Source organism: Artemia sp. Qi Xiang Cuo, chromosome 11 (genome assembly GCF_049724085.1).
Source record: "Artemia sp. Qi Xiang Cuo chromosome 11, ASM4972408v1, whole genome shotgun sequence".
NCBI classification, from domain to species: domain Eukaryota; kingdom Metazoa; phylum Arthropoda; class Branchiopoda; order Anostraca; family Artemiidae; genus Artemia; species Artemia sp. Qi Xiang Cuo.
This window is the reverse complement of record NC_142804.1, coordinates 36,795,215-36,808,789: the sequence shown is the minus strand read 5'-3', so window position 1 is coordinate 36,808,789 and position 13,575 is coordinate 36,795,215. Positions and strand designations below refer to the sequence as shown.

Genomic DNA, 13,575 nt, shown 5'->3' with positions numbered 1-13,575 from the left:
CAGTGATTGGAAGGCAACCAACACCCCTTCCACGCACGCCATTTACCCAAACACATCCAATCAAAATTATTTTTATGGAAAGCTTTGTCGTAGAAACTTCAAAAACGGCCCATTCGATTGGAAATTCAAAGGGCTAGTGCCCTTCTTAACAGTCAAAAGTGATTTGAGGGCAACTAACCCCCCTCTCACGCCCACCTTTTCCCCAACCACATCCAATCAAAATTTTTTGATAGCAATTTTGTTCAAAGTAGTTGAAAGTTTTGGAAATTAGGTCTTTAAGGATGCCCCCCCCTCACAGCACTCAGGACAAGGGTTGTAAGTTATGCCCTGTGGGCATATAAGGTTTTTAAAGAAAGCGATGTTGTAGAAAATTTAAAAAGGGCTCATTCGAGTGAAGATTCAAAGGGCTAGTAACCTTTCTAATAGTCGAAAGTGATTGAAGGGCGACTAACCCCCCCCCCCCACGCTCACTATTTCCCCAAAACATATTCAATTAAAATTTTGAGATAGTCATTTTGTTGAACGTAGTTGAGAGTTCGTAGTCGGAAATTAGGTCTTTCAGGATGATAACCCCCTGAGAGCGCTCAGGGCAATAGTTGTAAGTTATGCCCTGCGGGCATATAAGGTTTTTATAGAAAGTTTTTTCACAGAAACTTCAAAAAGGGCTCATTTGATCGGATTGTCAAAGGGCTAGTCCCATTTTTAATGGTCAAAGTGAATGGAGAACAACTAACCCCCCTCTCACGCCTGCTATGTCCCCAAGCCCGTTCAATCGAGGTTTTGACATGGCCATTTTGTTAAGCGTAGTTAACAACTCTGTAAATTATTTATTTTAAAATGACAAACCCCCCAGATCCCCCAGAGCAAAGGTTGTAAATTATGCCCTGGGGGCATATAAGGTTTTAATAGATAGCGTTGTCTTAGAAACTTCAAAAGGGGCTCATTCAAACACATCCGATCAAAATTTTGATATAGCCATTTGTTCAACGTAGTTGAAAGGTCCGAAATTGAGTCTTTGAGTATGACACTCACCCCACAGCCCTCAGGGCAAGGGTTGTAAGTTTTGAAAAAAACTTACAGGTTGTAAGTAGAAAAAAAACACAAATGAATGTGCATTCTCAGTTTAATATACATATACTGATATTTATTCATCAAAATGTAAATATTATTTGATTTATTAAAGTTATTAAAGTAAAAACATTTATATTTTTTTCAGTAAAGTGCAAATTATGTTCTGCCCTTGGGAAGGCATAGGGGTTTTGAGCCCTACTCATGTTAATTTCTGCTCGTTTTGATTTTTACTCGACTATTTATTGTAATTTCTGTTCGTTTTGGGTTTCATTTATTTATCGATGCTGATTTGTGGTAGTTTCACGCTTGGTAGATTATTTGATTTTACTTTTGCTCATTTTTGGTTTAATAAAGTTCTTTACTTTTTTTTGAAAAACTTATTTTGTGGAATTTTTTTTTTTAATTAATCAATATAAGAAGTCAACTGTTTTGATGTGTTAACGATAATCGAAAATTATTTTCTTAGAATTTTGGCAACTATTGGCCAGTGGTGTTCTTTACTGCAACGGACTGTTTGATGGCCAAACCACACTTTCATGTTTAGCCTTAGCAGATTTCATTTTTACAAGGTGCGGATAGCAGATTTTTTTCTCTTTTTAGTGTATTCGGAGATAAAAGTGCTCTTTTCCTATTATTTGTTTTGCCAGTTGGATCGTAATCATGGTCAAAAAAGAAGAAAGACGGAGACACCACACCAAAAAAAGCAAAAGAAGACCGGAAGCTGAAGTATTTTACTTGAAATTTCTCTCTGCAGGTACATGTCCAGGATATGTAATGTAAAAAAAAAAACTTTATATCATGGACGAATATAGAAAAGTTATTGGGATACCATAGCTCAAATAGTAACAGTAGCATTTTAAATAAAACAGACATTCAGAAAATTTTCTTTTTTTCAAGTAATAGATTCTTAGAACTATAATTATAAAAATATAAATGCATATAGCACCCAGGGATCCTATTTAGGGAAATACCAAGGGCCCCCAAAGCTTTGAAATGTGGGCCTCAAACATGGAGACCTTCTAAAGAGCCAAGATATGATATTGCTATATTTTTAGTTAGGAAAACTAAAATATTTGTCAGTAGCATCCCCCTTCTTCATATTAAAAAAAAAAAAATCTCATCGCCCAACAAAGAAAGAATTGAAACATTGTCTTTGATGGTTCACTTTATCAATACGTGGCTACAGAATATCCTTTTTTTGTCCTCTCCCAAATTTTCTTGCACCCTCTCTAAAATGTCCTCTTCGCTATACCTGAGGTTTAGTTTTGATAGCTATAAGGTTCGTTTCTCACTTTCTCATATTCTAATTTGCTTTAATGTGGCATGATTTAAGCTTTATTGCTTTTGTATCAATAAAATATACAAGATATTGAAGTTTACCTGTTTAACTTGATTCTCAAAATATTGTGGTAAATATTGAAAGCTAAATAATCCTATAGCCAGGAATGTAACTCCTAAAATCAGAGACACGGAGGCACACGCAATGGCACATTTGTTAGGACTTTCCTAGAAAAAAAATATGAAGAGTTAAATACGTTACTAGTTTACAAAACAATACATATACAGTTCCAAATGCAATACTTATCCAACACCAAGACAGATGAAATGCGAAACTTTGATCTTTGCAAGCAGATTTAGTGTTTAAAAGGTAAAAAATTGAACGAACTTAAGAAAAATGTTTGGAAAATTGAAAAACTAGGCAATTTCTCAGGTAACACAAACCTGCTACTAACCTAACAGTTAAGGTAGTGATAATGATGTGTCTTTGCCTGCTCCCCCCGCGGCTTTGAAGTATCCCTTAGCACCACAGCAGCATCCTGGAAGCCCCAGAATCAATGCTGATATGGAAGCATGCAGAGCCGTCACCTGTGCATCACCTTAATAGGAAAAGTTCAATGTGACAATAATGAATGCCTTCTATATAATCACATCAATTTACTTCCTTATGTGGTGCTTTCTCTCCATACATTGTTGGTACCACAGTTCAACATGTTGTAACTTAATTTGCTCAGATTATTTGTAGAGAAAAGCGTCTAGGACTGAAAAAACATGCAGGATGGGCTCTGAATATCTCTTTCAAACTTTCTTTGTAAGGATTGGCTATCCCACCAAAACCACATGCTGCCTCTTTCAAACAAAGTTTCAGTAGAGCAGAGAAATTGATGATAAGATTGGCAATAATAATGGCAGCATATTGGAAGCTTTTAATGTGTGAAATAGAAATTATGTAACTAAAAAAAAAAAAAAAAAAAAAAAAAAAAAAAAAAAAAAAAAACGACTGAAATCTGTGAAAATTTGTCTTTGAATGATGGTACTACACAATTTTACTGAAGTGATTTTACATGGAGACCAGTGGCTACTGTGGTAAAGCAATTGGTGCAATCTGCAACCTCACAGGATTATCTATACTCAGAGTGCTTCGCATATAAAAGAAAAAATGACGATGAAGAGGAAGGCCGAAACAAGAAGGTGTGTGAACTGTCATCAAGTCTTTCCCTAGATCTCTAATTTTTTTTTTCAGTGTCCATGCACCTATGCCAAGGGTGTAGATAAGCATGTTCTTATTTATTAGTCAAAGAACGAACTGTTATTATCCTGCCGCGAAGCAATACCACCGTTATTGCCTTAGCAGAAGTTTATTTCTTAAGAGGCCCTAGACGGTCAATCATTTTAATCAAGAGCTCCCGTCATTCGATTGACTCAAGAATGATTGACCGTCTAGGAACCTGTTTGACACTTGAGTGTTGACGGGGATTGATAAAAGTTTGAATGACTCAATCATTTTGATCAAAAGCAGTGTGTCAGATTACGGAAACATTTGATCAAAATGATTGAGTCATTCAAACTTTTATCAATCCCCGTCAACACTCAAGTGTCAAACAGGTTCCTAGACGGTCAATCATTATTGAGTCAATCGAATGACGGGAGCTCTTGATTAAAATGATTGACCGTCTAGGGCCTTTTGTTCAGGGGGAGGGAGGGGTTTACTCAACAAACTTTAAAGAACGTATCAAAAAATTGTTATATGCATTTTTGTTTCGTTTTTACAAGTGGGAAAAATATTTTGGGAGAGGGGGTGGGACCGTCTAGGGCCTCCTTTACTCAAGAAAGGTCTACTAACCTGAATAAAGAAAGTGTTATAACCATTTTAAAGATGATACTTCAGTAGTTATGGTTGCAGCGATAGCTGCAGCCTAGTAATCTGTAGTGTCCACACTAGAGCAATGTTTTTTTTTATAGCTTATTTTCATTACATCCTGGAGATCGGCTTGGAATCACATGGTTGCTCTGACGACAAACTGCTAACATTCTCTGAACAAGTTCTACGGACAAAAGACTCTTTGGTTTCCCTTTGTTTATTTTGTTAATTATTTTCGATATCTATATCTTGAGGAAAAGGCACATTTTGAAAGCAAATATAGCCTTAAATAATCTCCCTCCACTTTCTATGGTAGGCAGCTCAAGCCTTCAGCCCATACCCGGTTGCAAAGGCTGATTACCCTTGCAAATAAGGGACATATATTGCTAGCCAAAAACTCAGCTTTACTGGCTACTCGCTCGGACCTCAGCCTTCACAGTTATGGTCTTACATTAAATCCTTCCGTTCGCTTAAGTCAACTGCTCATGCCTTTTGTCCTCTCAAATATGGCACAGCACCCATCCCCTTCATTGCCATGGTCAACAGCAAGGGCCGTTTTTTTTCAAGACGTCGCAGTTACAGTTTATCAGATCTATAATTTTTTTTTCATCCTCCGATTGGCTATATAAATTAAAGACGTGTGGATATAAACAACAAATGCCTTCCTAATAAAAACTACTGTTCAATCAAGATTACTTATCTAGAAAATCCCCGTGAGGAGTTCCCCAAATCTAGACTGTGTGGCTGGGTCTTGGAAATTGCACAACTACGAATTTACACAAGTTCCCCAAACCAACCAAAAATTCATAAAAGAACCTTCAATAACCGCAAGGCTACAAGTACTATTTTTGAGGACTAAATAGGTGTACGGAACGTGGGGTTTATGGAGCAAGGGTTACAGCAGATTCTGATAGCGAAACTTCGCGACGTCTTCGAAGGTCTAACAGAATTCATTCAAGAAATAGAATTCATCAAGAAACAGTTACAACTCGCATCATTAGCAGTGATTTTTATGAAATCATTAAACAAAGCACAACTTTTCTAGCGGAATTAAACAGCAAAATTAAAACTTAAAACGAAGATACATCATTGTTTCGTAGATTATGCAAGATATTCTTACAAAACTAGCTTAGAAACTGACTTGTGTTATTTTCCAATATCTGTAGAATAATAAAAACTATCAAAAACACGAAATTGACCAAAGAAAACAAGATGCTCCCTTACGATCAGAAATTCAATGAGGAGCCTGTAGAACTTGAGGGACTAATTTATAAGTCTCACAATAGTCTTTCACCATTATATCGATGACACTTAGAATACAATTTAAAATGCTCAAAAAACTAAGCCAGCTCGGTTTTTAGTAAAGTGCTAGTTCTTAGAATTTTTCAGATTTTAGAAAACATCACGAATCAGTTTGCTTTAGCTAGCAGTTAGATCTTTCGCAATCTGTGAAGCAATAATTTTATTTATTTTAAGTTTCACTTTAACCACCTTTAAGAACAAACCCTATAACAAAATCTTTGTTTAATTTTAGGAGATGAAATTAAAGAAGTCAATATGATTTATTATTGCAACATGACATTAAACATAGGTTTTACTTCCTATCTTCCTTAACATTTCCCCAAAAATATGTGTAACTTCGTCACCTAACCAAAGAGCCCAAGGGGTATGTTGTCACCGGTATGTTTGAGGTTTTGCACATAAAAATCAGATTATTTTATGAAATTGAAAATAAATAAGGGAAATTTTTTCATTGGGTATTTTTTTTTCAAAACGTATTTTTGTTGTAACTCACAAAGAGGTTGGGAAAGAGCAAGTATACACGGAGCCGTTCCTTGTGTTGGGGCACCCAGAAAAAGTCAATTATTGTGCCCTTCCTCCTGACTCAAATATAAGCCAAAAAGACGAATCAAAGTGAAAAATTGAATCAGCGTGGGCAATTCCCTAGCCGCGGCACTCCCAAGCCATGGCGCCGTGGGAAACTGCTCATACTGGATGGGGGTTTGTGTAAACTTTAGAGGAGGCTCATTTGATTGGGAATGCATAGTTGTAGTTCTCTTTTAAGAGTCGAGGGTGATGGAGGGCTACTATCCCCCCTCCCCGACATCCTCTTTTCCCGAAACGCATTCGATCGAAATTGTGAGATAGCCATTTTGTTACCAATAGCACCTCTAACTCTTGTATAAACGACACAGACAGCGAGTACAAATAATATATTCTACTACGTAAAACTGAGATAAATATTCCCCAAAGAGTTTTACCGTAGTCGTACTTTTGAGGAAAAGTGTCTACGCCTTGCGCAGCAACTAACACTATTTCAAGAAATATACAAATGATCAGACAGTGCCGGGGAATCCGAAAGAACCTTCCATTCCTTAACAAACGGAACTAGATTAGAACCTACAACTGTAACATCTTGGATAGAAGAGCCGACATAATATGTCGGCACATTTGGGTCATTTATTACAAATAAATTCTTATTTGCAAAATAATCTTCTAATTCGTTTCCTCTTCTATCACTATAATTGCTTAACTCATCAGTCACAGCTAATACATCAGATACTGACTGAACTGACAATATATTGACGAAACCGGACGAAACAACAGCTTTATGATTTGGCAAATAGGCACAATTACATATTCTAGATGAATCATCAAAATTAATATCTGCACGAAAACATTTTTTAACTAAAACAGCTGCACTAAAAACCCTCTTGAATCAATTTTTGAAAAACAACCATATTCTCTTGGAATGCACGAAAGCTTTCCGAACTTATTAACATAGGGCACCTGCAACAGAACAACATCTGGCTTTCTTTCTGCAATGGTTTGTTGTAACTGCACCGTTGCATAGAAAGAATGCTGCAAGTTAATCTGGATGAAAGACAATGATTTATTCACATAATTTACACTGCCTGATCGCAACATTATTGACCGTCGTCATAAAGAATTCAGACTTGCAGTTTTACTATTATCTGTTGTGCAATTGGGAACTTTTCGATTTTGTACAAAACGTCCAGGCTTCCGTTGAGCTGGCTATTGTGACAGGCATTGCACGATGGGGGACCAGAAAGTAGAAGTGACCCTATAACTCCGGTACGAACCACGTGGTTTATGGTCCAAATATGGGCATAGAGTCATTAGGGAGAACACGTGGTTAATGGGGTCAATGACCTCTTTATCCAAGTGTGTCAAAAACAACAACATCGACCTTGTCATTCGCTGAGAGCGTGCAGTTCCAACAACAACCACATCGACCTTGGAACACCTGTGCTGTCGACCTCAATTCACCTATCGTGAATCAATAATTCCCCTTAGAAACAACAAATTAATTCCCCTTTCTTGACAGATCAATCAACCAATGACATCCTCTGTCAGACTTTAAAAATTTTCGCATAGAAACGATTCTCCGGGAATAGATCCAAGTCATTAATGTCTTTGCCTCGGAAACAACGCTTTTGGTCGAACTCCAAAGGATATTAATAGCCAAAGGCCATGGAAACAATTCTCCAAGAAACATCTTAGCGATGAATTGTTTTAGCGCGGGAATCAGGTTTCTTATTAATTTGAAATACATTAGCGCAGAGATGCCAAAAACAAAAGGAACACGCTGAATTACGTTTAGGGATTATTTGGGCGAAACTGTTTTAGACAGGTTATGGAACTATTTCGGCGAAACAGTTAGAGACATTTTAAAAAATGATTTTTGAGGAGATTTTAGAAGAGAATTTAATGGTGAAACTATGTGGTCTTTATAATACAAAAGTTTCATTTGAACAGTGTTGTGAGGTCCTCTAACCCAACCCCAAAGGGTTCCAATCCTCCTACCCCAACCCCGAAGGACGCCCCCGGTCCTCAAAGGCCCCCAAGCTCCCAAAGGGCCACCGCAGCCCCCAAAGGCCCACCCAGACCCCCAAAGGCCATCCCCGGGCCCCCCAAAGGCCCATCGAGCTCCCAAAGGACCAACGGGGTTCCAAAGGCCCTCCACCGGTCCCCAAATGTCCCCCAGGCCCCCAACTGCCCCCCCGGCCCCCCCAAGGCCCACCCGGTGCCCCAAAGGCCCTCCCTGTGCCCCAAACGCCCACCCGGTGCCCCAAAGGCCCGCCCCTGGTCTCAACCGGCCCCTCGGGCCAGAGAAGTGCCACCGAGATGCACCGAGGGCCAGTACAGTACCGCCGGATGAGCCGCAGGAAAGCGCCGTGGGTTAGGATAGCACTGCAGGGATGAACTCCCGGGATGCCCCACAGGACCTTACTATAGGATGCGCCACAGGGATGCGCCGCAAAAAAAGTAAACTAAAAAGTAAAAATTTCGAAATGTTATCCCCCAAACGCCCTTCTCAGACCCCCACAGGCCCTCCCCGGGTCCTCAAAGGTCCCCCGGCCTCCCACACGGCCAACCGGCCCCCAAGGGTCCCCCGGCCCCCCAAAGGTCCTCCCCCGGTCCCCAAAGGTCCACTGGGCTCCCAAGGGCCCCCGGCCCTCAAGGTTCCCCCAGACCCCCCCCCCCCGGGGCCCAAAGGGCACCTCCCACCTTTGGCCCCAAAGGGCCCCTCCCCTCCATCTCCTCCCTTCTCCTCCCCTCCCCCTCCCCTCCTCGTTTGAATTTCTTTCATTGAAATGCAAGAGACGGAATATTTCAGTAGTGTTTGGTTGTGGTTTACCTTGTCACAGTTACATTTTCTTGATTATTCGAAGTTAATTTTGAATTTCTATAGTTTAAATGAAAGATTTGGAATATTTCAGGAGTGTTTGGTTGTGGTTTACATTGTCACACTTACATTTTCATTATTTTTCAAAGTTCATTTTTAATTTCTTTCATTGAAATGCAAGAGTTGGAATATTTCAGCAGTGTTTGGTCGTGGTTTACCTTATCACAGTTACTTTTTATTGATTTTTCAAAGTTCATTTTGAATTTCTTTCGTTGAAATGCAAGAGTTGGAATATTTCAGTAGCGTTTTGTTGTGGTTTAACTTGTCACAGTTAGATTTTCATGATTTTTCAAAGTTCATTTTGAATTTCTTTCGTTGAAATGCAAGAGTTGGAATATTTCAGTAGTGTTTGGTTGTGGTTTACCTTGTTACAGTTACATTTTATTGATCTTTAAAATTTTATTTTTAATTTCTTTCTTTGAAATTAAAGAGTTTGAATATTTCAATAGCGTTTGGTTGTGGTTTACCTTGTCACAGTTACATTTTCTTGATTTTTCAAAGTTCATTTTGAATTTCTTTCATTGAAATGCAAAAGTTGGAATATTTCAGTAGTGTCTGGTTGTGGTTTACCTTGTCAAAGTTACATTTTCTTGATTTTTCAAAGTTCATTTTGAATTTCTTTCGTTTAAAAGGAAGAGTTGGAATATTTCAGTAGTGTTTGGTTGTGGTTTACCTTGTCACAGTTACATTTTCTTTATTTTTCGAAGTTCATTTTGAATTTCTTTAGTTGAAATGCAAGAGTTGGGATATTTCAGTAGTGTTTGCTTGTCGTTTACCATGTCACAGTTACATTTTCATGATTTTCTCAAAGTTCATTTTGAATTTATTTCGTTGAAATGCAAGAGTTGGAATATTTCAGTAGTGTTTGATTGTGGTTTACCTTGTCACAGTTACATTTTCTTTATTTTTCAAAATTAATTTTGAATTTCTTTCGTTTAAATGCAAGAGATGGAATATTTCAGTAGTGTTTGGTTGTGGTTTACCATGTCACAGTAACATTTTCATGATTTTTTCAAAGTTCATTTTGAATTTCTTTCGTTGAAATGCAAGAGTTGGAATATTTCAGTAGTGTTTGAATGTGGTTTACCTTGTCACAGTTACATTTTCATGATTTTTCAAAATTAATTTTGAATTTATTTCTTTGAAATGCAAGAGTTGGAATATTTCACTAGTGTTTGGTTGTGGATTACCATGTCACAGTTACATTTTAATGATTTTTAAAAGTTAATTTTGAAATTATTTCTTTGAAATGACATAGTTGGAATATTTCAGTAGTGGTTGGTTGTGGTTTACCTTGTCACAGTTACATTTTCTTGATTTTTCAAAGTTCATTTTGAATTTCTTTCATTGAAATGCAAGAGTTGGAATATTTCAGTAGTGTATGGTTATGGTATACCTTGTCACAGTTACATTTTCGTGATTTTTCAATGTTCATTTGAATTTCTTTCGTTGAAATGCAAGAGTTGGAATATTTCAGTAGTGTTTGGGTGTGGTTTACCATGTCACAGTTACATTTTCTTAAACCATGTCACAGTTACATTTTCTTGATTTTTCAAAGTTCATTTTGAATTTCTTTCGTTGAAATGCAAGAGTTGGAATATTTCAGTAGTGTTTGGTTGTGGTTTACCTTGTCACAGTTACATTTTCTCGATTTTTAAAAGTTCATTTTGAATTTCTTTCGTTGAAATGCATGAGTTGGAATATTTCAGTAGTGTTTGGTTGTGGTTTACCTTGTAACAGTTACATTTTCTTAAACCATGTCACAGTTATATTTTCTTGATTTTTCAAAGTTCATTTTGAACTTTTTTCTTTGAAATGCAAGAGTTGGTATATTTCAGTAGTGTTGGGTTATGGTTTACCATGTCACAGGTACATTTTCTTGATTTTTCAAAGTTCATTTTTAATTTCTTTCATTGAAATGCAAGAGTTTGAATATTTCAGTAGTGTTTGGTTGTGGTTTACCTTGTCACAGTTACATATTCTTGATTTTTCACAGTTGTTTTTGAATTTCATTAGTTTAATTTCTATATTTGTAATAATAAAGTAGTGTATGTTTATGGTTTACGTTGTCACAGTTACTTTTTCTTGATTTTTCAATGTTCATTTTGAATTTCTTTCGTTGAAATGCAAGAGTTGGAATATTTCAGTAGTGTTTGGTTGTGGTTTACCTTGTCACACTTACATTTTCTTGATTTTTCAAAGTTTATTTTGAATTTCTTTCATTGAAAAGCAAGAGTTGGAGTATTTCAGTAGTGTTTGGTCGTGGTTTACCTTGTCACAGTTACATTTTCTTGATTATTTAAAGTTCATTTTGAGTTTCATTTGTTGAAATGCAAGAGTTGGAATATTTCAGTAGTGTTTGGTTGTGGTTTACCTTGACAGAGTTACATTTTCATGATTTTTCAAAGTTCATTTTGAATTTCTTTCATTGAAATGCAAGAGTTGTAATATTTCAGAAGTGTTTGGTTGTGGTTTACCTTGTCACAGTTACATTTTCTTGATTTTTCAAAGTTCATTTTGAATTTCTTACGTTGAAATGCAAGAGTTGGAATATTTCAGTAGTGTTTGGTCGTGGTTTATCTTATCACAGTTACTTTTTCTTGATTTTTCAAAGTTCATTTTGAATTTATTTCGTTGCAATGCAAGAGTTGGAATATTTCAGTAGCGTTTGGTTGTGGTTTAACTTGTCACAGTTACATTTTCTTGATTTTTCAAAGTACATTTTGATTTTCTTTCGTTGAAATGCAAGGGTTGGAATATTTCAGTAGTGTATGGTTGTGCTTTACCTTGTCACAGTTACATTTTCTTGATTTTTCAAAGTTCATTTTGAATTTCTTTCGTTGAAATTCAAGAGTTGGAATATTTCAGTAGTGTTTGGTTGTGGTTTAACTTGTCACAGTTACATTTTCTTGATTTTTCAAAGTTTATTTTATGCAAGAGTTGGAATATTTCAGTAGTGTCTGGTTGTGGTTTACCTTGTCAAAGTTACATTTTCTTGATTTTTCAAAGTTTATTTTGAATTTCTTTCGTTGAAATGCAAGAGTTGGAATATTTCAGTAATGTTTGGTTGTGGTTTACCTTGTCACAGTTACATTTTCTTGATTTTTCAAAGTTCATTTTGAATGTCTTTCGTTGAAAAGCAAGAGTTGGATTATTTCAGTAGTGTTTGCTTGTGGTTTACCTTGTCACAGTTACACTTTCTTGATTTTTTTCAAAGTTAATTTTGAATTTCTTTTGTTGAAATGCAAGAGTTGGAATATTTCAGTAGTGTTTGGTTGTTGTTTACCTTGTCACAATTACATTTTCTTGATTTTCCAAAGTTCATTTTGAATTTCTTTAGTTGAAATGCAAGAGTTGGAATATTTCAGTAGAGTTTGGTTGTGGTTAAACTTGTCACAGTTACATTTTCTTGATTTTTCAAAGTTCATTTTGAATTTCTTTCGTTGAAATGCAAGAGTTGGAATATTTCACTAGTGTCTGGTTGTGCTTTACCTTGTCAAAGTTACATTTTCTTGATTTTTCAAAGTTCATTTTGAATTTCCTTCGTTGAAATGCAAGAGTTGGGATATTTCAGTAGTGTTTGGTTATGGTTTACCTTGTCACAATTACATTTTCTTGATTTTTCAAAGCTCATTTTGAATTTCTTTCGTTGAAAAGCAAGAGTTGAATTATTTCAGTAGTGTTTGCTTATGGTTTACCTTGTCACAGTTACATTTTCTAGATTTTTAAAAGTTCATTTGAATTTCTTTCGTTGAAATGCAAGAGACGGAATATTTCAGTAGTGTTTGGTTATGGTTTACCTTGTCACAGTTACATTTTCTTGATTTTTCAAAGTTCATTTCGAATTTCTTTCGTTGAAATGCAAGAGTTGAAATATTTCAGTAGTGTTTGGTTGTGGTTTACCTTGTCACAGTTACATTTTCTTGATTTTTCAAAGTTCATTTTGAATTTCTTACGTTGAAATGCAAGAGTTGGAATATTTCAGTAGTGTTTGGTCGTGTTTTAACTTATCACAGTTACTTTTTATTGATTTTTCAAAGTTCATTTTGTATTTCTTTCTTTGAAATGCAAGAGTTGGAATATTTCAGTAGCGTTTGGTTGTGGTTTAACTAGTCACAGTTACATTTTCTTGATTTTTCAAAGATCATTTTGAATTTCTTTCGTTGAAATGCAAGAGTCGGAATATTTCAGTAGCGTTTGTTTGTGGTTTAACTTGTCAAAGTTATATTTTCTTGATTTTTCAATGTTCTTATTGAATTTCTTTCGTTGAAATGCAAGAGTTGGAATATTTCAGTAGTGTTTGGTTGTGGTTTGCCTTGTCAAAGTTACATTTTCTTGATTTTTCAAAGTTTATTTTGAATTTCTTTCGTTGAAATGCAAGAGTTGGAATATTTCGGTAGTGTTTGGTCATGTTTTACCATGTCATAGTTACATTTTCTTGATTTTTCAAAGTTCATTTTGAATGTCTTTCGTTGAAAAGAAAGAGTTTTATTATTTCAGTAGTGTTTGATTGTGTTTTTCCTTGTCAGAGTTTCATTTTCTTGATTTTTTTCAAAGTTCATTTTGAATTTCTTTTGTTGAAATGCAAGAGTTGGAATATTTCAGTAGTGTTTGGTTGTGGTTTACCTTGTCACAATTACATTGACTTGATTTT

The 13,575-nt window shown here is 36.0% G+C and overlaps 1 protein-coding gene across 2 annotated transcripts in view; it reads right to left on the bottom strand.

Annotated features, from left to right (window-relative positions):
* Nucleotides 1-13,575, bottom strand: part of LOC148946941 (lysosome membrane protein 2-like) — a 206,086-nt gene that overhangs the window by 65,464 nt on the left and 127,047 nt on the right. For both annotated transcript variants that reach the window (XM_089096747.1, XM_089096748.1), the window contains exon 3: nucleotides 2,452-2,577. In XM_089096747.1, the coding sequence (XP_088952873.1) occupies nucleotides 2,452-2,577 (126 nt within the window). The remainder of the gene's footprint in view (nucleotides 1-2,451; nucleotides 2,578-13,575) is intronic.